Below are 26,384 nucleotides of genomic sequence, written 5' to 3' on the forward strand. Positions count from 1 at the left end.
ACACATGGATCGACACACAAACAGGTGGACGGACACATATAGATGGTCAGACACACATACAGATGGACAGACACACAAACAAGTGGACAGACAAATGAAGAAAATGAGATCAGATACATACATTGGAAGAGAAAAAAGTATTTCTGCCCTCAAGCCCTAAGTGACAGTAAGAGCCCTAATGCGGCGACAGAATGGAGTTTTGAAGTTTGTGAATTTTCCAAAACTGTTGGGATTCAGGCATTATGTGTAAAACAGTGTCCAATTCCACCCTCCGAAGCACTGGGAAAAACATTCCATTCCATGCTGGTGCAGTGTTTGCATCACTGGAGGATATCTAAGCAGTGCGGGCTAGTGGTGGTGCCGGAACACACATAATGGAATGGAACAGGAGGGAAACACAAAATGGTTGAAAATAGCTTCTCCTTTCAAAGCCAGAGAGTGTTCTGTGTACAGGATCTGGAGCTCACGTTTCTCTGACACAATAACATACCTGCAGGCTACGTTTGAGATTTTACAGTAATATACCAGCTGTTCACATGTGGACAATTTCAACAATAATGCGTCGAGACGTGTTCTTTAACCCCTTAACCCTGGGATAATCATTTTGGTGCAGAAGTTCATTTCTCCTGCATTTCCACTTTGTTTAGATTATATATTTGTCACTTAATTGTTTTAAGGTAATATGTTCTTAAAAATGCATTAGTGTTTGAATGACCACAACCAGCCTGTCCAGCAACCCCAAAAAATACTGTGATGACAAGATGCATGTTGTTGTTTCAGTGGTAATTTGTTTTCTCTTAAAAGACATGGGTCACAAAGCACTTGTCCTTTTTGCAGAGTGCACTCTTGCAGGCCTAGTCCTCACCTGTCCTCAGTCAGCTTCATCAGGATCCGGCCCTGGGTGGAGAACACGATGAAGGACATGCGCAGCTGTGGGCTGGGAGGAACACAAGCCATCACACAGCAGCTCCACATTCGCATGCCTTCTTCCACTGGCAATAAATACTTTCTTAAGCCGTTTGGACAATTTGGATGAAAATACACTTACACTCACCCTTACCCATTATTCTTCTATTTGGGGGGGGGGGGGGGGGATTTTTATATTGGCCAGGATTTTTGATTCCCCTTACCTTATGAATCTATGTGCCAAATGGTTGACAAAGTAATATATTTCATCCCAGTGGTTCTGAACACTGCCAGACCTGCAAAGAGAAAGGTGACACTTGGTTAACCCCTTAGCGCACATGCCAAATCTGGCCAATCCTTGCCCATTTAGGGGGTACCCTATTTAAAGCTTTATAACTCCAGATGTGAACATCACAGAGACTTGAAAAATGGCTTAAATGAAGCAAGACATTTGTACAATTTACAATACTACTGCAGATTTATTTATAGTCATAATTTTGGAAGAAATAAAGTGCCACAAATGCAGACAAAAAATCAAAAATGAATTTGCACTTTTTTAGTTTGCAGTGAAATACTGAGTGAGAGATTGCATATATACAGCAGGTTAAACTATACATGTGCTGGATCAAAAACTTCTTGACCACAAGTTCATAAAATCTAAGGGTGGATATGTAGAACTACTATAGATGTATGAAGCAAAAACTAAGCAGTGTACCCAGCGTCTCCAAATCTATCCAAAATGTCTAAATGATGCATTGCTGTAAATCACAAAATATTCACGTATTTCACTGCAAATCAACTGTTTTGTCTCAAGAAACTCACTGTTGCATCATTTTCAAGTGGCAATTACAAGCTTTCCATCAGTTTTTGGATATGTTTCTGGACCCCTAGATATTTTAGACCACTGTCCAAATATCCAAAATCTCTCCAAAAATGAATCAAATGCTTTTTGTCCATTATAAAACATATAAATGAGTCCCTTATGAAGTTTTAAGATGGAACATTACTATCAGGTTAAAAAATAGTGTAAAAATATTGTCACACAATGCGGTACAGTACCTAAATGTGTAATAATGATCTCTTGTTTGTATTTCTATACTCTGTACTCTCATATGTTTTCTTGTATGGGGATGGGACGACATGAAAAGAATTTTCAACCATCCACCACGTTTTGGCAATGCTCCAACTCTCACGTCATCACTGTTGCATGCTCACAAAAACTATTACACTAAGCTTACATTACAGTGTGAAATATCCACATTATATAATACCACTAACCTATTTAAAGACACTCAATTTCAAAAATAATATATATAACCGAAGTATTTTCAGCAGTAATACTTACATAGCAATGATGAAATCTTATCTGTTTTCAGTAGATAGAGACAGAGACAGGAAATCAATGATATAGTTCTATCCGCTCCTGTCTTACACCAGAAAATGTCAGCTCGGTCTGTCAGCAAGCATATGGCTTAGCTATGCTCAGAAGTCCTCAATAATAATAATATTTTCCAAGAAATTCATAAAAATAGTTGACAAATGTTTTGTTAGCAGCGTCTTTGTTTTACTGCTACCACAGAGTGAATGCGTAATTGAATGCGATGATAAGAAAATGTTATACATTGTTAGAAAGCTTATACTCTCACCTACTAAATAAATGAATTATTAATCAAGCCAGACTGTACTAAAAAGGGCGACAACGCCGTAAACAACACGTGTGGTATTACTCACAGCTATTTTGGAAGATACCCAGGCATCCCAAATGCGCGTATATTTCACAAACGGATTGTCCAAGACAATGTATGACCATTCAGTCTCAAAAGGGACATCTCTACGCGTAAAACCAATGGTAAGGTTGTACATTTATTCAATATTTAGTCCCAGATATTGACTGTAGAATTACATGGTATCATTTTTAAAAACTTTTTCTTGTTTATTTCGTTATTCAGTGAGCAGGGTTTTCACTGCTGTATAGGTATATCTTAGGGCTATTGTCGGGTTTATCTTGTTGCTATGATGGAATACGATTTTTTTTTTTGTAGTGAAAGAATATTTTTATGAATGCCAAGATAGGCAATATTGTCCATTATGTCAAGGGTGGGGGGTGTTTTGTAGATGAGACTGCAGGGAGGGGATGCGTGTTAAATGAACGACCAGAGCGACACTGGTGGCACTGCGAAACTCCGTATTCAGCATAGTTGTCGTGTATCATCTACTAATGAAACTAAAACAATGTGTTTCTGTTATTAACTCATACTTTGGTTGCAGTAGCACCGAATGTCTGAGTTTAGTAATTTAGCGTGCTGACCACTAGGGGCTGTGCGCTAAGAGGTTAAAAAAAGAAAGTAGGACAGAGTGTGAAACGTCCACTTATCATCAGTACTGAAACAAAATGTGCAAACATTGTTCAGCACAAACGTAGTTATTTTAGAAAATTATGGCATTATACAACCAGTTATATAAGGATGCAAATGTGTCCAACACTGACCCCCCAACTTGAATTAATTAAAAAATTAACTATTTTTAAACTTTGTATTTTTTAATCTTGTTAGTGAATTTTGACCATCGGAGTCTAACAAAGTTTAAATCCAGTTTATTCCAGGATTTTCATCATTCAAAGGAAGGAAAATGGTTTTTCATAGACACATTCAAAATCTCTACTTTCTGTAATTTTGATACAGAATCATGATTTATTTAAATGTTATGATTTTGGCTTTCATATAATTTACCTAATATTGATTGGTTGGTTGGTCTCAATCCAATTCTAATGAGACAACAAAAAAAAAAACTTGTCTACATCCATTTTAGGGTTTTTGAGGAAATGTCCCACTCCTGATTCCTGATTAGTTTTTAATTTTCTTGTTCATGAAAGCCAGAGAGTATTCTGTTTTACCTGTTCTAGATTAAGGCCCCCTCCTGCCTTAATTTAAAACTGCATTGGGTAAGTTTTTCAAAAGACGTCAGGGAACAGTCATGCTTAATTGGCAGCAATCACAGAAAGAGCAGCAGTAAGAGAAATCCAGTACCAGATTTTTATACCCTCAGAGTCTGTGTTCTAAAACCAGGAAATCAGCCTGAGTTTTTGTTTTTCAAACAAAGTGGTTTACAAGGTGAACCAAACAAGGAGATTGGCCGGTTCATTTTATTAGCCAATTAACGATGAGTTTGACCTAGCACATTGACATAACAGTACACATAGGTAGTAACTTGAGAAAGAACGTAACAGTTTCGCCAGAGATGGACAAATGACCTGCTCCTGCATCAATGGTGCTATCTAATGTCAAAAAGAAGAAAAGAAAATTAGATACAGCTAGCTCTAATACTACAATAAATATCAAAGCTCAATTCAGAAGGTGGCGAGAGCTTCGGGAGCAGGGGGAGGTGAAGACGGACGCGGAGCTTGCATTATTTCTGCTGGAACACTAGTATACCTGGACTTTGTGCTTCCCAGCTAGTGGTATCTTCAAAAATTTAGCTACCGAAGTAGCTAGGTAGGAGTCAAACTGTGTCACCCTTGCAACACCTTTTGATATGAGCAATGCTGGTGTAATGCTATTTTTTTTGACTCCATTGCAGATTTCAGGATAATCTAAGCTATGAATGATGTCTGCTTTTTTCCTTAAAGGTATACTATGCAGGAGTTTTACCTTGAAAACATTATAAAATAACCATTCTATGATGCACTGGTAATTGCACACATGGCTCTGTCTTTGCACACAATTGCCGAATCCATGCTCCTCTGCCGGAATTTCTTCTTCTAAGATGTGTTCGAGACATTTCTGAGCATGACGCTCATTTTTGTGAGGAGAGGGATGGGTAGGGCTTGCAGATGTAGAACTTCTCAAATCGGAGAACATGCACAGCTGGATGCATAATTGGCAGTAACATCATGTTTTAGAGGATAAATCTTCATCTAACCAGATACCCAAATACTTAACACTGGGCTCTCTGAATTTCAAACCCACCCATTGTATAAATATTACAATTTCAGTGATGTTTCCCTTTACTAAAAAGCATATCTACTAAAGAGCATGTCATTTGTTTTGCTGGGTAAAACACAAGTTTAAGACCTGATAGACATTCTGAATGGCCTGAAAGTCGGCTTGTAAATTTCTAAAAGCTTTATCAACTGAGGGTGCTGAAGTGTAAATGATGCTATCATCCGTACAGTAATGAACAGAACTATTTGCAATCAGCGAGCCCAGCTCACTTATGTATAAAACAAAAGCAAAGACCCCAACATAGAACCCTGGGGGACCTCTTTGATACCTCAAGAAAACTAGACTGATGCCCCTCTGTCACTATTGCTTGGATTCTGCCTTTAAGGTAGACCCCGAACCACTATCAGTACTATCAGAACAAATTGTCCAGCTTACCCAGAAGAATATTGGGACTAATTTTATCAGAGGCTGTTGATAAATAATTAAACAAGGCAAGGCAATGCTCTATTTAAAAAATGATAATAATAATACATTTTATTTATATATATGCATATGCATGTCCAAGGTATCAAATGAGCCTCAAAGCACCGTGATGCTGCCAGATATGCAGTAGATACTACAAGCATCGTTTCTCCTGAATATTTTTTCCATTGAGTTCAACTGGAAAATTAATCAGGAGAAATGCTCATTTGATACCTTGGACTTTTGATGACTTTTATTTAGCCAACAAATGTGTTCCATACTGTATCAGCATAATTTACAGCTGAATCTAGACCCACCCCCAATTCCCATAGAGATCCATTCAAATGCAAAGAGTTTTTGTATCGCTTGTAGGACAACCTGAAGATAAGATATCCAGACTCTGATGATGTTGATAGGTCAAAGACATCAGGAAGTTATGGCATGCAAATGATATGCAACCAAAGACAAAACATGACTCTTATTTGACATGTTAATTTGTCTACTGTATAAGTGAATTGCCCTGTTTCTAGCTTTTCCCCAAACAGTTCACTGCAGCAAAAGCAAATGAGCAAATGGTGGCACAGGAGGTCTCAGGAGTGCATTTGTTTAATTCTTGCTAATTTTCTGACCAATGCTTTGTTGTTAAGACCATTAAAAGCATAATATTTTGCCATTTGGGCTTGGCCCATTTTTTTTGCGCAGGAGAGGGACGGAGTGTGGCACAGTGGGTAAGGAACTGCGCTTGTAACCGAAAGGTCTCAGGTTCGATTCCCGGGTAAGGACACTGCCGTTGTACCCTTGAGCAAGGTACTTAACCTGCATTGCTTCAGTATATATCCAGCTGTATAAATGGATACAATGCAAAGTGCTATGTAAAAGTTGTGTAAGTCGCTCTGGATAAGAGCGTCTGCTAAATGCCTGTAATGTAATGTAATGTAATGAGAGTAGTTGACTTTAACTAGGTTTTAAAATAAGCAATAGTATCTAAAAGAGATAACTGATTTCATAACTAACTATCAGCATAACTGATTAAAATAACTTAAAGGGGAATCGCACTTTCAAACACATATGGGCTTATTTTGTTTATATTGTCCTTCTAATGAATGTGTCAACCTTCATTTTTCGATTAGTTATTTAGTTTTAAATGTCTAATGTTAGAAACAAGGACCTATTTTTTTTTAGCGCAAGTCCACATAGTAGTACGGTTGCTGGTTTTTTCTTCTCCTTCGAAGAAAAGCATAGCGTTGAAGTCGCGCAATGATATGCCGCCTAGGTCTACTTCCTGAATTTGTAAAGGTAAGCAACAAAACATCGTAAAATATTAACTAAACGAGATAACTAATCGAAAAATGAAGGTCGACACATTAATTAGAAGAAAATTAGAAATAAAATAGGCCCATATGTGTTTTAAAGTATAATTCCCCTTTAAAAGGCCATTAGTATTTGAATGACTGGGTATGCTGTCACAAGTTTTCATAAAAAGGAGGAAAACTTTCAGGCCATATGTTTATTAAGAACACAGAACACTTTGGAGGTTAAGCAGCAGCATGAAAACAGTGTCCAACATGACACACTGATGATCAGAGACAAAGAGGTCTTTCATAGCAATGCTATTTAAACCCAGGCCCAGACTAAACACCAGGCCAAGACTAAACACCAGGCCTAGACTAAACACCAGGCCCAGACTAAACACCAGGCCAAGACTAAATATCAGGCCAAGGTGTGATTTGAGCCAGGCTCATGCTGAACCAAATTAAAGGACTCAGTAATGTTTAAAAATTCAGCTGCAGTGCTATTTAAAGTGTCATCTATGTGGACGTCACCAACCAAAAGCACCTGAACAAACTTAATAATAATCTAGAACAACAGAAGATAACAGTTTTGTAAATCCAGACAAGAACACAGGGTTTGGTTTAGGGGGGCAGTAGATAGCATAGAATATATACACAGAGTATAGGATTGTCGCACATAATTTTAAACATAAAAACTTTGAAACTATAAAATTTACTGACAGCAATGGGGCTGCATTTAAAAACAACTGCAATTCAGACTGGCATGATGGACTATAAAGGTACCCAGGATGAGTGTGGATGGAGGAGAGGAGCAGCACAATGCGGGCAGAGGTTCCTGCTGTTATAGAGGCTCGGAGACCGCTGGAGTTTAGGATGTGACAAGCTGGCAGAGCTAGAGTCGGCTGCTAAGAGTGCAGGGCTCTGCTGAGGGCAGAGTTTGTGTGATGCCAGTCCCCCCAAAGCCTGAAATGTGTTCTCCAAAAGTAGAATCACTTGAGTAGAGGGCCAAGAAAGAGGGGTCAGCTCTTTTTGTGACCCCTCACAGTGATCCACGGCCCAGGTAGGGAGGTTAAAACAAACCAGGGACAGGGTTTTGCCGCAAGCATGTTCCACAGTGCATCTTCTGCTGCTGGGTTCTCCTGCGGGGGGTTTCTCATGTGGCTGGCTTCTCCTGTCGGGGTTTCTCCTCACAATCTCCTTCTGAATTAATGGCTCTGTGGTTAGTGTACTCACAATCTCCTTCTGAATTAATGGCTCTGTGGTTAGTGTACTCACAATCTCCTTCTGAATTAATGGCTCTGTGGTTAGGGTACTCACGATCTCCTTCTGAATTAATGGCTCTGTGGTTAGGACGGAGTGTGGCACAGTGGGTAAGGGACTGGGCTTGTAACCGAAAGGTCGTAGGTTCAATTCCCGGGTAAGGACACTGCCGTTGTACCCTTGAGCATGGCACTTAACCGGAATTGCTTCAGTATATATATCCAGCTGTGGTTAGTGTACTCACAATCTCCTTCTGAATTAATGGCTCTGTGGTTAGTGTACTCACAATCTCCTTCTGAATTAATGGCTCTGTGGTTAGTGTACTCACAACCTTCTGAATTAATGGCTCTGGGGTTAGTGTACTCACAATCTCCTTCTGAATTAATGGAGGATAATGGAGCTTCCTGCATTAAAAACAAGGTTCTCTCGAACCTAGGAGCCCCCGAAGCTGAACTCGATGAAAGAAAAGCTCACTGTGCCCCTCTGTGATCCTGCTTAGTGATTTTAACATTCAGCTGGATTCTCAATGTTCTCTTAACACTGAATTCATGTCAATACTTGATTGCTTCAATTTCACACTGCATGTAAACTTCCCCACACACACTCATGGCCACACACTAGACCAAATCTGCTCCACAGGCCACAGTTCTGTCTCTGTTTCTGGTTCAGATCTTGGCATTTCTGACCACAAGCTCATTGAATTCAGCCTTGACATCCTCCTTCCTCATTTCGGTAAAAAGTGTGTTGTATCATTCCATAAAATTAAGTCAGTTGACCTTCTCAATAACTGCCACGGTTTCAACTACCTCTGTCAACAATGTAATACTTTCCTACATTTTTTTCAAGACAAAACAACATTTACTCAGATACCTCCCCCAGCAGCTCATCTGATACTCCCACAGAAACTCATAATACTAATCCTGATGTCACCCTCAGAAGCTTCCCACTCGCTGACCCTGCCTACATCACTGAAATCATTCATAAATCTAGCTCCTCCACCTGCCTTCTCAACTGTGTCCCTGCCTCTCTGCTCAAAGCATGCCTTCCCAATATCTCTCTCTGGCAGCCTTTGGAGGGTTAGTTGCGGCTTGCATACCTTGACTTTTTCCTTGGTTATTTTGTCTCCAATGGCACAGAGGCCTTAATATTTCCAAATGGCACTCCTGAGGTGCTGTGAAGTTACATTTTTCCATTTTGATAGAATAGAATGACCAACACATTATTTAATTTTGAGGCTACCTAAATGTATGCACAGATAAATAATACAGTTAATGCATGTAGCTTACTTGTAGCTATCATTTTAACTACAGTCATACAATTACAATGAGAAGATTGGTCAAGTTCAAGTTGCATTTATTGTCATTCTTGTCATTATTAAGGGGTGTAAGAAAAATAATGGAATACAGTACCCCTGGACCACTGTCAGAACAGCCATAAACAATTAAAAACAGAAATATACACAGGAAATAACATTATTAAAAGAAGAAAGACAGTAAATGTTAAATGAAAAGTGTGCATTTTTCCTGCTGGGGGGGATTTATATCAAAGTCAAATTGAACAGCATATGATTCATAAAAACGGTTTATTGGCTTTTGAATAGGTTATGATACTGTGCACATTGCATGTGAAAGCCCTGAAATTAGCAACTCACCATGTGCTGGGCTGCGACTTACACCATAGACCTGGTCGGGGCAGGTGCAAGTCGTAGACTATGCTTGACACCCAAATTGCATTGCGCTGCACCAAAATTGCAGTGCGCTGCATGATCTTCACTGGCGTAGTGCCAACAGCATGTCTCCTTCTACTTTGGGATGCAGTGAGTCACCAAATTTACCAAACATGCTCAGATGCATCAAATCCAAAACTCAAATGCCACTTCGCCAGTGCGACAGCCCTAACTGTAGTTATCAATGGTTATTCATTTCCAGATCCGCCACAGTGCAAACTCCAGTTTCTTCCCACATGATATTTAGCTCAGGTCCTTTGGGGACACATCAGCTGGGCGTAGGGTTCAAATTATTACAGCATCTGTGCTCTTCAGCCAAAAGTCCTCAGCTATTCACTCAGTTATTCAATATGGTTTTGCAAATATTGAATTTATATTATTTAAGTTAACAGCATTATATGCTTTTCTGTCTTTCTCTTCTTTTTTCTTTCCCTCCCTCTGTCTCTCTGCTCCTCCCACCATTTTTTTTTCCATTGTTAGGAAGATATGAGTCCCACTGCAGACACAGCTGCCAGATTCAGAAGAGCTGGGACAGCTGTACCAGAGAGAGAGAGGGAGGGAGGGAGAGGGAGAGAAAGGAGAGAGACAGAGAGGGAGGGAGGGAGAGAGAGACAGAGAGAGAGAGGGAGGAAGAGAGAGATAGAGATGGAGGAAGAGAGAGAGAGGGAAGGAGAGAGAGACAGAGAGGGAGAGAGATAAAGAGGGAGGGAAAAGGGAGAGAGAGAAAGAGAGAGGGAGGGAGAGGGAGAGGGAGTGAGAAAGAAAGGGAGAGAGAGAGAAAGGAGGGAGGGAGAGAGTAAAAAGGGAGGGTAAATGGGAGAAAGACAGAGAGAGGAGAGAGGGAGGAATAGCAGGAGAGTGAGAAAGTGTGTGTGTGAGAAACAGAGAGAGAGAGAGAGAGTAGTTCATTTCTTTTGGTAACCGTGAATTTTTGTGTCTGCCTTTTTCAATTTCAGTGGTGTGGTCACTGAGTCTGTATTTGGTCAGAATCTGTCTCTGCTTTGTATCTCTGACAGAGAAGAGATACTCTGCTGGAGTATAGTCTTTTTTTAAGGGTTTGATAGCAATTTAGTCGACTTTGTGTTTTGGTTTCTTTATCCCAATGTTCCAAATACAGTTTTTTTGTTTGTTGCATAATTTGGGTTATACTGATTTGCGGCTGGTAAGCAGTGCTGGTCGGAGCGTGGTGCAGGTTAGTTTGGGTTACAGAATTAGTAAGCTTCAGTACCATCTGACTGAGGGGACTCTTTTCTGGGTCCAGTTCTTGGGATTGTAGCACTTTAGATTGTAACGTGTCATTGGGACTTTATTTGAGGTGTATCCAGAATTTTAGAGCTCTTTTTTGTATGTTTATTACCAATGGAAATCGGCCTAATTCTGCCCTACATGCGTTGTTAGGTGCTTTCCTTTGTATTTGTAAGATATTTCTGCAGAATTCAGTATGTAATGTTTCAACTGGATTCTTGTCCCATGCAGTGTAGACTTGCTGACTGAGTGGACCCCAGACCTCACTTCCATAAAGCGCAATAGGCTGAATTACACTGTCAAATAATTTGGACCAGATTCTAATTGGGATATTTAGTTTGAAAAGTTGTCTCTCTATTGCATATACAGATGAAAATTAGCTCTTGAGTTAACTCTGGCACTGTACCATTTGATGCAACTGCGGAAATGTTGATTACTGTTGATTACTGTGTGTTGTCCCTTTTAAATAAATAAATAAATAAATAAATAAATATTGATCTTCAAACTTTTTCTTTTAATGCATTTACTGCTATGCGGAAACTGATGCAGTGATAGTCAGACCAAGGTAAGTATAATTCAGAGTGTGCTCTAGGGCAGTGTTACCTAGAGTTTATTTGTATCTGTTTTCCTGACATCTGGGCTTCATTTGAAAAATCATGATTTTTGTCTTTTTAAAATTTACTGCCTGGGCCCAGTTCTGGCAGTATTGCTGAAGAAGATCCAGGTGTTGCTGTAACCCCTTTTCTGTGGGTGACAGAGGACCAGATCATCTGCATAGAGCAAACATTTGATCTCTTTGTCACACAGTGTGAGATCAGGAGCTGCAGACTTTTCCAACAACACCAGTAACTCATGAATGTATTCTCGTGTGAAGGACTCCGTCCTTATTGCCAATTCGTACCGCACAATTGTTTTCTATGTGGTCACTGTAAGACAGCAGAGGTGGAGACAGAGATGTACTTACTCCTAAACTGTACAAAATATACAAATATAAGAAAAATATATCACCGCAAATTTTCAGAAATTATAAAAAAACTTCCATTCATTATCAAAGAATGAAAAATGTGCAGTCCTATTAGGACAAGGAACAACAGCACCAATTGCGACTCAATATGTCTCAGTTTGCCATAACCTGAGGGACACTGAGTGACCATCCTACATAATTATATTAATTTTTTCGTTAAATACTTGTGTTGATTGAACATTAATATTGTTACTGTTCTGTTTTTTGTTTATAGAATGTTCACTGTTATTAGTATTCCACTATATGTATTTTGAATTAATTTATGATGCTTTGGCAATATGTACGTATGTATTTCCTGCCAATAAAGCAATTTGAATTTGAGTAGTTAATTTAATAGAATAGATTTAATAGATAGATGTTATGTTACCGTCATTTATGCTGTTATCGTTGTTGATTTTTTAAATTATTATTTTTACTATATATGTTCTTACTATGGTTGATGCTATGGTTGATTCTTGTTATCACTACGCTTTGGCAATATGTATTTATAAATGTGTCATGCCAATAAAGCATTTGAATTTGAGAGAGAGAGAGAGAGAGAGAGAGAGAGAGAGAGAGAGAATTTAAATTTTAACCAATGGCGAGTTCAATACATAATTTTTATGCATCAGTGACAATTCATTCACTTAAGTGAACAAAAGCAAAGAAGACACCCCTACTCAGTCACCAAATGCCCTGAGCAAACAGAAGCTGTCCTTCCTCTACTGAGCATACTGCTCCCCTATAGCCCAATACACTCTGAAAAACTCAGAGTGTCCTCATGGCCTTGCAGTACCTGAACTCTACCATGACTCTGGCCTTAATCATACCCCTGACCATAGCCACCACATCTTGTGCATCCCCCCGATCAACCATGGCTTTATGGCTAGGTAAATTGCCATTTTTGCCTGCCCCAAAACAAAGTTAATGAGCTGAGACTTTGCCCTCTGTCTTTGACTGTATGGAAACCCCAGGATAAAAACCAGAGAGAGAGAGAGAGAGAGAGAGAGAGAGAGAGTGGAGTCTTATATGTTACAGAGCTGTATATATAGTAATGGTTGGGGAGTGTTTGTGTTTCTAGACCAAAAAAAGAAGTCTGTGTGAGGTGTCCAAATTGGACTTTTGTACCAGGAAATGGAGGAATAGAGAGGAGCAGGCGAGGGGAGGAAAGAATGCAATATTTTAGCCAGAGAAAGAGAGCAGAAGAAGAGGGGATAGGCTATGAATAATGAGAGACAGAGACAGAAAGGAAAAACAGTGGAGAAGAAATAAAAGAAGGAAGGAGGTGAAAAATAACATTCTGAAGGGAAGAGTTTAAAAACACAAAGAAACAGGCAGTTCAGACTGCTACAGTTCACCTAACCTTAACCCTAACCATAACCCTCTAACTGTGCAGTCCCTTACTGCCTAACCCTAACCCTCTAACTGTGCAGTCTCGTACTGCCTAACACTATCCCACTAACTGTGCAATCTCGTACTACCTAACCCTAACACTAACTGTGCAGTCTCGTACTGCCTAACCCTAACACTAACTGTGCAGTCCCTTACTGCCTAACCCTAACCCTCTAACTGTGCAGTCTCGTACTGCCTAACACTATCCCACTAACTGTGCAGTCTCGTACTGCCTAACCCTAACCCTCTAACTGTGCAGTCTCTTACTGCCTAACCCTCTAAATGTGCAGTCTCTTAATGCCTAACCCTATCACTAACTGAGCAGTCTCTTATTGCCTAACCCTAACCCTCTAATTGTGCAGTCTCTTACTGCCTAACCCTAACCTTCTAACTGTGCAGTCTCTTACTGCCTAACCCTCTAACTGTGCAGTCTTTTATCGCCTAACCCTAACCCTAACCCTCTAAATGTGCAGTCTCATACTGCCTAACCCTCTAACTGTGCAGTCTCTTACTGCCTAACCCTCTAACTGTGCAGTCTCTTACCGCATAACCCCATCCCACTAACTGTGCAGTCTCTTACTGCCTAACCCTCTAACTGTGCAGTCTCTTAATGCCTAACCCTAACACTAACTGTGCAGTTTCTTAATGCCTAACCCTAACACTAACTGAGCAGTCTCTTATTGCCTAACCATAATCCTCTAACTGTGCAGTCTCTCACTGCCTAACCCTATCCCACTAACTGTGCAGTCTCTTACTGCCTAACCCACTAACTGTGCAGTCTCGTACTGCCTAACCCTGTCCCACTAACTGAGCAGTCTCGTACTACCTAACCCTAACCCTCTAACTGTGCAGTTTCTTACTGCCTAACCCTCTAACTGTGCAATCTCGTACTGCCTAACCCTACCCCTCTAACTGTGCAGTCTCTTACTGCCTAACCCTCTAACTGTGCAGTCTCGTACTGCCTAACCCTACCCCTCTAACTGAGCAGTCTCTTACTGCCTAACCCACTAACTGTGCAGTCTCTTATTGCCTAACCCTATCCCTCCAACTGTGCAGTCTCATACTACCTAACCCTAACCCTCTAAATGTGCAGTCTCTTACTGCCTAACCCTAACCCTCTAAATGTGCAGTCTCTTACTGTCTAACCCTATCCCTCCAACTGTGCAGTCTCATACTACCTAACCCTAACCCTCTAAATGTGCAGTCTCTTACTGTCTAACCCTATCCCTCTAACTGTGCACTCTCATACTACCTAACCCTAACCCTCTAAATGTGCAGTCTCTTACTGTCTAACCCTATCCCTCCAACTGTGCAGTCTCATACTACCTAACCCTAACCCTCTAAATGTGCAGTCTCTTACTGTCTAACCCTATCCCTCCAACTGTGCAGTCTCATACTACCTAACCCTAACCTTCTAAATGTGCAGTCTCTTACTGTCTAACCCTATCCCTCCAACTGTGCACTCTCATACTACCTAACCCTAACCCTCTAAATGTGCAGTCTCTTACTGTCTAACCCTATCCCTCCAACTGTGCAGTCTCTTACTGCCTAACCCTAACCCTCTAAATGTGCAGTCTCTTACTGCCTAACCCTATCCTTCCAACTGTGCAGTCTCATACTACCTAACCCTAACCCTCTAAATGTGCAGTCTCTTACTGCCTAACCCTATCCCTCCAACTGTGCAGTCTCATACTGCCTAACCCTAACCCTCTAAATGTGCAGTCTCTTACTGCCTAACCCTATCCCTCCAACTGTGCAGTCTCATACTGCCTAACCCTAACCCTCTAAATGTGCAGTCTCATACTGCCTAACCCTAACCCTCTAAATGTGCAGTCTCTTACTGCCTAACCCTAACCCTCTAAATGTGCAGTCTCTTACTGCCTAACCTTCTAAATATGCAGACTCTTATTGTTGCGGTTTTCTGAACATCTGTATCCACAAGCCCTGGCTCGCTCCTGCATTGACCACAGCAAAACATTTTCACCAAGGACACAAATGCAGTCTTCAGCTGTAGATGTAGAAAAATATCCCATTCATGATTTAGAAAATATCAGATCAAGTAAATGTTTGCACTTGTTAAATAACTGAGAAGTTAGTTGGCACAAATACTGAAACTTATTGGCTCGTATAATTCACCCCTGGTTTAGCTCAACACCATGATCATGGATTCTGGGTCAAATCTAGTCAAATAAAATCAGTCAAGGTCATGGATGGTGTGTGAGCTCTGCTAAGTTTGAACATAATTTACATAAATGTGGCAAACACAAGATTTAACCCAGGGTTGTGAAACAAACTGGAGGGCCACAGTGCCTGCAGGTATTTGTGATTTTTTTTTTTTTTTGATCAGCAGTCATTTCCTTGAAAACAAGGTGTGTAGATTTTTTTTTAGTCGATTAGGGACTTAATCACTGGTGCTGAAACACAGTAAACGCTGTGGCTGTGGGCTGGACCCAAGCAGCCTCTCCATGCCTTCAAAATATGCTTTAACTGGCAAAGTCCACACAGCCCAGAAGGGATAATGAATGCCTGAAACAGAATGCTTTTCTTTTATACCCAACAGGTATTGAGCTGGACATAACTGGTTTTTAAATGAATCCATGGACTTGCTCTGCAGTACAATGGTTTAGTGCTCAGGTATACACCTGGAGGGGCCCTCAGATCACGTTTTCCCCCTGCACCGATAACCTGTAGATCCATCCTGGACTGTAAGTAAGGAATAAACAAAGAAAGCTGAAAGTGGCTAGCACTGGACTCCTGAAGCAGCACAGGCTAAGCCCACTCAATAGCCTCACATAATGGGCAGGGGCTCTGGTCCCATGAACCAAATGAATTAGCTACAGTGGAATGCTTTATCTGTGTCTAAATTCCAATTTTCCATTTGATACACGCTGGCCAAATCATGTTATAATCTTAGCCCTATTCTTCAAACAAAATTAGCTTCGGTTTTTCTTATCAGTCTGATATTAGAGCTCATTGTTTTGCTAAATAGAAATAATGAGTCAATCTCGAAATATGTGCTAAATAATCCCAGCCATACGGTTTCAATTTGCAAGCACATACAAAAATGTTTTTGAAATGTGCTTCAACATTTCTGATATTGTACAACACTGTTTCTGCATCCAAGGATGCCCTTTGACACTGTGGTGAAAAAGTGAAAGGAATGTATCCTTTAAAAAATGCATGATGTCTTGAAGAGCATTGTGCTTCTTTTCATTTGTTGTCAGTGATGTACTCCAATGGATGGATGTACACCAACTCCAAGGTCTAACAGCCCGATCACATTCAGATTCAACGTTGTACAGATTCTACACATGCTGAAGCAAAAAGCGGTCTTAGAGAAGGTTATGTTGAAACCCCTGAAGTAAAATAATGTGTAGAAAGAAACTATTTATGTGTAACAGGGAAAATAATTTTTCAAAAGGACTAAAGTTTTTCTAGGACACTAACTATTCTCTTATCTCTTCTTTTTAAACGATGGGACACACTAAACACTATTGTGTTTAGTGTGTCCCATCATTTAAAAAGAAGAGATAAGAGAATGTTGGTTTGTTTTTGCTTTTTGCTTTTCTTTGTACTTTCAGGCCACAAACAGGATATTTGAAGTTTGGCCTTCTCTTGTTCATTAACAGATTGTTTTTTGTCTATTTTCACATCAGCGTTTGCAGTAAAGAGGCACAGGGATGGACAGAACAGATTATTCGGGGTTAAAACTCCAGTCTACCTTGTGCTTTTAAATCATCAGCTGCTGGAGTTTGGACAGATCCCTGCAGTCTAAGGTCTTGGCGCCACAGAAACTGCCGCCTGTCTGCAACTGGAAAATTCATCAAAAGCTCTCGGCAAATTACTTACAAAAACACACAGAGGGACACAGAGGTGGGGGGAGGACAGAGAGAGAGAGAGAGAGATATTGAAGAGAGAAAAAGTGACTGAGAAGAAGGATAGAGAGAGGGAAGGATCAACAGACGGGGATAGTGAGACAAAGACAGAGAGCGGGTTAACAAAAATTAGAGAAAAAGAAAAATGAAAGAGAGAAAGAGAGAGAAGGGGGGATAGAGGGGCTGCGGATAGGGGTTGGGGGGGGGTTAGCCCACACAGACTGAAAGGTGTGAAAGATCACAACCAGACCGTAAAAATCTCCCAAGATACTTTCAGTAAATAGGCTGCTGTAAGCTTCTGACCGGCAGATCAACTTCATGATTGTGGCCGGTTCATCGCCATTCTGATCGTTTAGAAATCTCACTTCTAATAAGCCTTCCTTTAACACTACAAAGGGCAGAGATGATGCCATTAGGCGTTTGGACTCAAAACACATAATTACTTCAGCACCACCAATCCAATACACCCACGGCTTAAATATCTGGCCTTAAAATAACTGCTTTTAGAATTCTAAAAAGTCAACTCATGAAAGAAATACAGGCAGTTTGTGCCATTTTCTTCACAAAACCCCCCACCAGACAATATGCAGCAGGTGCTGGTACCCAGGTGTGAATAGGTAGCAAGTGCCGGGACCCAGGTGTGAATAGGTAGCAGGTGCTGGTACCCAGGTGTGAATAGGTAGCAAGTGCTGGTACCCATATGTGAATAGGTAGCAGGTGCTGGTACCCAGGTGTGAATAGGTAGCAGGTGCTGGTACCCAGGTGTGAATAGGTAGCAAGTGCTGGTACCCAGGTGTGAATAGGTAGCAGGTTCTGGTACCCAGGTGTGAATAGGCAGAATGTGCTGGTACCCAGGTGTGAATAGGTAGCAAGTGCTGGTACCCAGGTGTGAATAGGCAGAATGTGCTGGTACCCAGGTGTGAATAGGCAGAATGTGCTGGTATCCAGGTGTGAATAGGCAGCATGTGCTGGTACCCAGGTGTGAATAGGCAGCATGTGCTGGTACCCAGGTGTGAATAGGCAGCATGTGCTGGTACCCAGGTGTGAATAGGCAGAATGTGCTGGTATCCAGGTGTGAATAGGCAGCATGTGCTGGTACCCAGGTGTGAATAGGCAGCATGTGCTGGTACCCAGGTGTGAATAGGCAGCATGTGCTGGTACCCAGGTGTGAATAGGCAGCATGTGCTGGTACCCAGGTGTGAATAGGCAGAATGTGCTGGTATCCAGGTGTGAATAGGCAGCATGTGCTGGTACCCAGGTGTGAATAGGCAGCATGTGCTGGTACCCAGGTGTGAATAGGCAGCATGTGCTGGTACCCAGGTGTGAATAGGCAGCATGTGCTGGTACCCAGGTGTGAATAGGCAGCATGTGCTGGTACCCAGGTGTGAATAGGCAACATGTGCTGGTACCCAGGTGTGAATAGGCAGCAAGTGCTGGTACCCAGGTGTGAATAGGCAGCATGTGCTGGTACCCAGGTGTGAATAGGCAACATGTGCTGGTACCCAGGTGTGAATAGGCAGCATGTGCTGGTACCCAGGTGTGAATGGATTTCTCTCTCCTCCGGCACCCTATTCAGCAACTGAATGTTTGAAGTTTTGATACAAATCACTTGATCAAGCACATTTGAAACTAAGTTTGCACATATAATCACAGAAAATTAATTCAATGCAGTCATCTGATGAAGATGATTTACTTTGATGATTGACCTCAGCATGGGGATAATAATTGTGGGTGCTGTAGTCAGCTAACTCAACGGAGATAACACTTCCAACATAAATGGTAAATGGTAAATGGACTGCATTTATATAGCGCTTTTATCCAAAGCGCTTTACAATTGATGCCTCTCATTCGCCAGAGCAGTTAGGGGTTAGGTGTCTTGCTCAAGGACACTTCGACATGCCCAGGGCGGGGTTTGAACTGGCAACTCTCCGACTGCCAGACAATCAGTCTTACCTCCTGAGCTATACTTTCAGTTTTCCACTGAAACTGTGACTTTGGCTAAGGACAACTGCGTGGTTCTCATTCCCTGCTCACACAGATAGACAAAGATGTGCATTCCCTGTGGAACTGATGAGTAAGAGGAGAGAGACAGTACATACAGTATGTAAACATGCACTGGGGAAGGGACAAACGTGCTGAATTTGTTATGACCGAAGAAATTACTTTTTTAAGATACTGCACTTTGTATTTCTTTAGCCCCTTTTTCCATGTTGTGTTTTTCCTTGTTTTGCACATTTTAGCATGCTCAGTGCAATGCACCTTGAAACATTTCCCTTACACTATATGACAAAACTACTATAATATAGAAATAAAAATTATGAAATTGATACATTTGTGTTCTTTATTTCTAGACAATAGTTTTGCAACTTGTGGTTTTGTAATGTTTATGGAATTAGGCTGCTGTGGGTGCAGAAATAGATGTTGTAACGCTGTAATGCTGTAACGTTGTAAAACTGTAACGCTGTAACACTGTAAAGCTGTAACGCTGTAACACTGTTAAGTTGTAATACTGTAAAGCTGTAACGCTGTAATGCTGTGACTTTGTAATGCTGTAACACTAAGTTTGTAATGCTGTAACAATGTAATTCTGTAACGCTGTAATGCTGTAACACTGTAAAGCTGTAATACTGTAACACTGTAAAGCTGTAACGCCATGATGCTGCAAAGCTGTAATGCTGTAACACTGTAGTGTTGTAACGCTGTAATGCTGTAACTGTAATGCTGTGACACTGTAACTCTGTAATGCTGTAATGATGTAATGCTGTAACACTGTAGTGTTGTAACGCTGTAATGCTGTAACGCTGTAAAGCTGTAATGTTGTAACGCTGGATCTCTGTAAAGCTGTAATTTTGTAACGCTGTAAAGCTGTAATGCTGTGATGCTGTAAAGCTGTAACTCTGTAAAGCTGTAATGCTGTAACTCTATGAAGCTGTAATGCTGTGACGCTGTAATGCAGTGATGCTGTAATGCTGTGACACTGTGATGCTGTAAAGCTGTAACTCTGTAAAGCTGTAACGCTGTAAAGCTGTAATGTTGTAACGCTGGATCTCTGTAAAGCTGTGACGCTGTAAAGCTGTAATGTTGTAACGCTGTAAAGCTGTAATGCTGTGACGCTGTAAAGCTGTAATGCTGTGACGCTGTAAAGCTGTAACTCTGTAAAGCTGTAATGCTGTAATGCTGTAACTCTATGAAGCTGTAATGCTGTGACGCTGTAATGCAGTGATGCTGTAATGCTGTGACACTGTGACGCTGTAAAGCTGTAACTCTGTAAAGCTGTAACGCTGTAAAGCTGTAATGTTGTAACGCTGGATCTCTGTAAAGCTGTAATGCTGTGACGCTGTAAAGCTGTAATGTTGTAACGCTGTAAAGCTGTAATGCTGTGACGCTGTAAAGCTGTAATGCTGTGACGCTGTAAAGCTGTAACTCTGTAAAGCTGTAATGCTGTAATGCTGTAACTCTATGAAGCTGTAATGCTGTGACGCTGTAATGCAGTGATGCTGTAATGCTGTAACTCTGTAAAGCTGTAATGCTGTAACTCTGTAAAGCTGTAATGCTATGACACTGTAACGCTGTAATGCTGGATCAGCCTGACGCCACTGGGAGTCAGGTTTTAGCAGTAGAAGGTAGTAAAAAATGCAGCCTTTCTAGTGTTAATTGTGTGCTGTCAAATATCTAGTTTTTAGATTACCGCCTTAGAGAAATAGACAATATAATTTGATCTGGCAAACTTGCTCTGTGAAACCACAGAAATGGTCTCTCTCTGTCTCTCCTCCTCTCCCCCGCCCCCCCCACCCCACCCCCACCCCCACCACCCCACCCCCACCCCCACCACCCACCCACACACACACAGCCATGGCAATTATAGTCACAACCAAGGTCTTCTAAATGTATATAAAACCTGGAGTTTTCTCTCCTTTTAAAATTTTATTGCTTTATTACCTTCTGGAGGGAACACTCAATGCTATTTATGGGGCCAGCGGCCCAGCATGGCTGAAGAACACACAAAGGTAATTTTTCTTTTGATTTTAAATTTGAATGCAATTGGTGAAATCTGAAATAATCATTGACTGAAAATCTTAATGCCTATATAGATAATGGTTGTTGAGGCCTGACAGTTGAAATGTATATTCTTAGAAGCAGTTCTAGTTTTAAGTGGAGACTCTAGCAAGGTCATGTTTTTATTCTGACAAGTTGCTAATTTCAGAGATTCTTCAAACACACTCAAGTAGCCTATCTTTAATTTTCCAAATCAAATTGGACAGTCTTGATTTTTTAAATGAAATGTAAAGCTTATTTTAAAGAAAGAACTGGATGAATGCTGCTTTATTAAGCCGCTATCAGTGTAAAAGTGCATTATAAATTATAAAAATAATCCTTCTGAATTGGCTCTTGAGGGCAAACGTCATTCTGTGGCTTCAACCAAACCCACATGCACAGAGAAGGGTAGCACTCTGTCATCCTCCTTGTGTATACATTATACAATGTCCTGTTATGACCTATTACTTAACTGGGCTTTTGTGCCAGCATATCCACAGCAAGTCACTGTCAGCACATTTTCAAAACACCAGACTCTCCAACTATTCATTAATTCTGTATTGGATCATTCTTCTCAATTGGCTTCCCAACTAGAAAGCAGTGGCAACAAGTTTGTTTGGCATCTTAGCCAACATGCACAGAGGCTGTCAACTTCCAACCACTTTTATATGCTGTGTATTGTAAGTCACTTGTGAAAACATGCAAATTAATTAATGTAGAAAATAGGAGTTGAACCCCTGGGGCCCCCTGGTGGACGTCCCCCAGAACCAGGCGCTCTGCTGGTAAGACCGGGTTTCACTCACTTGTCCAGGACGAAGTAGAGGTCAAATCCCCCGTAGCAGGAGGACCTGGCGTCCTGGCTGTGTCCAGCACCTGCTGTCATTAGCACCACCAGCGTGGTGCACAACTTCAGCAAGAGGTGGGCGCCCTCTACTGGCCCGGAGGACATTGTGCTGAAGTCGGGGAGACCCGGAGAAGCAGCCCGAGTATCCCCAACAGATTCACCCCCAAAAGCCTCAAAAATAAAAACAAAAAACCTTGCAAAAACAGAGCCAGAGTCAGAAATGCAGCAGTGGTCCTCCTTCTGCTAACGGTCCTTCACTTTCATGCACATTTGTGCAGTTTGCTTTAATTTCTTTTTTTAAAATATGTATATATTATTTTTTATTATACAAATAATAATTATTTTATTCTTTTCCTTTCCTTTTTTGTAGACTGTATTGTAATCCAAGATACTTCTTATACAGTTAAAAAATGGCTAGAAAGCAAATAGACAGGTGGATTCTGATCCGTTTCCTAAAAGGCAACTGTTCTGGTAGAGCACCTGCTGAACCCTCTCTAAAAAAGAATTATTCCATAACAGGTTTAAAAAGATGGTCTGTGAAATCTGTGGAGCTCCCTGTTTCAGTCCTTCCAACTGTCTGAAGGTAAACTTCAGAGCGAGAAAGAGCACGATCGAGTTATCCTCTGCAGTTTTCAGATTCCAACGTCAGGAGACAGGAGATACTCTCTGGACAGAATCGGGAAACTCTGATCAGAGACAAACCCTCAAGCATTCACACACACACGCACACAGGCGCACGCACACACACAGACACACACACGCGCCCTGTTTTTCATTGCTTCTTCTCGTTAACATATGGGACACATGTGTTCCAGAGACTTCCACTGCAATCCATTTCAGTTTATGAGAGCTTCACACTCCTTCCAAAACTCTCCAAAACACTCACTCTCTCTCTCTTTCTCGCTCCCCCCTTCTCCCTCTCTCCCTCTTTGTCTCTCTCTGAAATAATAATGTAAGCGAATTGGATCACTGTGGTGCTGATTCCCCCTGGTGGTAGGACAGAGAACCCAACTCAAAGTAACTCAAAGATAGATGAGATAATGTAATGAGTTTTTCATATCATACTGAAGGCCCTGTTTCCACAGACAAGGACTAATGGCCTGTAGGGAATCTAGTAATTACTATCCATCCACCCATCATCTAACACAGTGGTGTCAAACTCGTTGCCATGGAGGGCCGTGTGTATGCAGGTTTTCATTCCAGCCTCAGATCTTGATTATATAATTAGTTAAATTATTTGCTGAATTAGGGATGCAGGTTTGTGCACAATGGTGACCCGACGTCTATGGTGACCCGCATTGTCTAAATAAAAATTTTCTTATATTCTGTGCTTCAATGCAGTTAAACGCATATGGCTGAATGAGTAATTGGACTCAATTGAGGCAGCATTAATTGGTTGGAATGAAAACCTGCATACACACGGCCCTCCATGGCAACGAGTTTGACACCACTGATCTAACACATTCGTTCCCAACCTCAGTCCTGGAGTACCCCTGTGTATGCTGGTTTTTGTTCCAACCACAATTGCAATGCCAGAATTACAAGTTGTTCATTTTTCTTAATTAGGTGCCTATCATGTGTAGAGGGATTATTAACCCACTTAAGCCACATCATGTCAAAAATAGCCATAAACAATAAAGTTACCAGGTTCATATTGTGCTTATTGTGCTTTATTGCAAATAATTACATAGAAGAGGTAACAAACTTTTTGGACCAATTGAAAAACTTAATCAATAGACCCCTGAACATATAGTGGAACGTTTAATTTCCAGAAATGTATTGACACAATGCAGGTTCGGCTCGTTACCATTTGCTTTGTCTTTGAACTCTTCATTATCTTCCAGATGGTTAGTTTTAGTGGCCAGGTGTCCACACTTTGACCAATTAGAAGCCTATTGACTCACCTCAGTCTTTAATTTGATCCCGTTAAAAATAATTTACCTTTTAATGTAATTGTTTGCAATGTAGCACAATAAGCACAATGCGAACATGGGAATTTTATTCTTCATGGAATGCTTAGCTATTTCTGACATAATGTGGTTGAAGAGGGTAAATAATCCCTCTAAACAAGAGTACCTAATTAAGAAAAATTTACAACTTGTTATAATTATGGAATTTCAACTGTGGTTGGAACGAAAACCAGCATACACAGGGGTACTCCAGGACCGAGATTGGGACCCACTGATCTAACCCACTTATTCCTGGTCAGGGAAGTGTGGAGTGTGCTGGAGCCTATCCCAGCATGCATTGGGTGAGAGTCAGGAATACGCCCTTGGCTGGTCACCAGTGCACACACACCATTCACTCACACACTCATACCTAGGAGCAATTTAGACTCTCCAATTCTCCTAACCTGCATGTCTTTGGACAGTGGGAGGAAACCGGAATACCCAGAGGAAACCCACGCGGACACGGGGAGAACATGCAAACTCCACACAGAAAGGCCCCGGCCGGGAATTGGGGCCAAGGACCTTCTTGCTGTGAGGCGACAGTGCTACCCACTGCATACCAATAACCAAAATTAAGCAAAATAATTGTGTTTGCGCATTGGTGAAAAGTTCCACTAGTATACGTAAGCCAAAGAAAAATGTACGTTGAGTCCAGGTCCTAAAGACTTACATTTCTATTATTGATTGAAAAATTAGAAAAACTCCATTTCAAATTGCTGGCTGGAAGCAGATGTGCATTTCTGCAAAAACCTCATCTAAATCTCAAAGGGAAATGCAGGCATTTCTCTCTGGAGGTACGTCTCTGCTCCCAGGCTGCTACATGCAGGCCCCTCCTTTCCCAGGCATGGGGCCCAGGCTGCTACATGCAGGCCCCTCCTTTCCCAGGCATGGGGCCCAGGCTGCTACATACAGGCCCCTCCGTTCCCAGGCATGGGGCCCAGGCTGCTACATGCAGGTCCCTCCTTTCCCAGGCTGCTACATACAGGTCCCTCCTTTCCCAGGCTGCTACATGCAGGCCCCTCCTTTCCAAAGCTGCTACATGCAGGCCCCTCCTTTCCCAGGCTGCTACATGCAGGCCCCTCCTTTCCCAGGCTGCTACATACAGGTCCCTCCTTTCCCAGGCTGCTACATACAGGTCCCTCCTTTCCAAAGCTGCTACATGCAGGTCCATCCTTTCCCAGGCATGGGGCCCAGGCTGCTACATACAAGCCCCTCCGTTCCCAGGCATGAGGCCCAGGCTGCTACATGCAGGTCCCTCCTTTCCCAAGCAGGGGGCCCAGCTGCTACATGCAGGTCCCTCCTTTCCCAGGCATGGGGCCCAGGCTGCTACATGCAGGCCCCTCCTTTCCCAGGCATGGGGCCCAGGCTGCTACATGCAGGTCCCTCCTTTCCCAGGCTGCTACATACAGGTCCCTCCTTTCCCAGGCTGCTACATGCAGGCCCCTCCTTTCCAAAGCTGCTACATGCAGGCCCCTCCTTTCCCAGGCTGCTACATACAGGTCCCTCCTTTCCAAAGCTGCTACATGCAGGTCCATCCTTTCCCAGGCATGGGGCCCAGGCTGCTACATACAAGCCCCTCCGTTCCCAGGCATGAGGCCCAGGCTGCTACATGCAGGTCCCTCCTTTCCCAAGCAGGGGGCCCAGCTGCTACATGCAGGTCCCTCCTTTCCCAGGCATGGGGCCCAGGCTGCTACATGCAGGCCCCTCCTTTCCCAGGCATGGGGCCCAGGCTGCTACATGCAGGCCCCTCCTTTCCCAGGCATGGGGCCCAGGCTGCTACATACAGGCCCCTCCGTTCCCAGGCATGGGGCCCAGGCTGCTACATGCAGGTCCCTCCTTTCCCAGGCTGCTACATACAGGTCCCTCCTTTCCCAGGCTGCTACATGCAGGCCCCTCCTTTCCAAAGCTGCTACATGCAGGCCCCTCCTTTCCCAGGCTGCTACATGCAGGCCCCTCCTTTCCCAGGCTGCTACATACAGGTCCCTCCTTTCCCAGGCTGCTACATGCAGGTCCCTCCTTTCCCAGGCTGTTACATGCAGGCCCCTCCTTTCCCAGGCTGCTGCATGCAGGCCCCTCCTTTCCCAGGCTGCTACATGCAGGTCCCTCCTTTCCCAGGCTGCTACATGCAGGTCCCTCCTTTCTCAGGCTGCTACATGCAGGCCCCTCCTTTCCCAGGCTGCTACATGCAGGCCCCTCCTTTCCCAGGCTGCTACATGCAGGCCCCTCCTTTCCCAGGCTGCTACATACAGGCCCCTCCTTTCCCAGGCTGCTACATACAGGCCCCTCCTTTCCCAGGCTGCTACATACAGGCCCCTCCTTTCCCAGGCTGCTACATACAGGCCCCTCCTTTCCCAGGCTGCTACATACAGGCCCCTCCTTTCCCAGGCTGCTACATACAGGTCCCTCCTTCCCCAGGCTGCTACATACAGGCCCCTCCTTTCCCAGGCTGCTACA

At 42.4% G+C, this 26,384-nt stretch overlaps 1 protein-coding gene across 2 annotated transcripts in view; it reads right to left on the reverse strand.

Moving 5' to 3' along the window:
- LOC118212884 (anthrax toxin receptor 1-like) overlaps nucleotides 1-22,846 on the reverse strand; it is a 53,925-nt gene extending 31,079 nt beyond the window's left edge. For both annotated transcript variants that reach the window (XR_004762329.1, XM_035391324.1), the window contains exons 1-3: nucleotides 21,941-22,846; nucleotides 1,131-1,202; nucleotides 866-937 (exon numbers count right to left, since the gene is read on the reverse strand). Coding sequence is in view for 1 of the 2 variants with exons in the window: in XM_035391324.1 (XP_035247215.1) it covers nucleotides 866-937; nucleotides 1,131-1,202; nucleotides 21,941-22,086 (290 nt within the window). In the remaining variant the exon portion in view is untranslated. The remainder of the gene's footprint in view (nucleotides 1-865; nucleotides 938-1,130; nucleotides 1,203-21,940) is intronic.
- Nucleotides 22,847-26,384: the final 3,538 nt, after the last annotated feature.

Source organism: Anguilla anguilla, chromosome 14 (genome assembly GCF_013347855.1).
Source record: "Anguilla anguilla isolate fAngAng1 chromosome 14, fAngAng1.pri, whole genome shotgun sequence".
Classification (NCBI taxonomy): domain Eukaryota; kingdom Metazoa; phylum Chordata; class Actinopteri; order Anguilliformes; family Anguillidae; genus Anguilla; species Anguilla anguilla.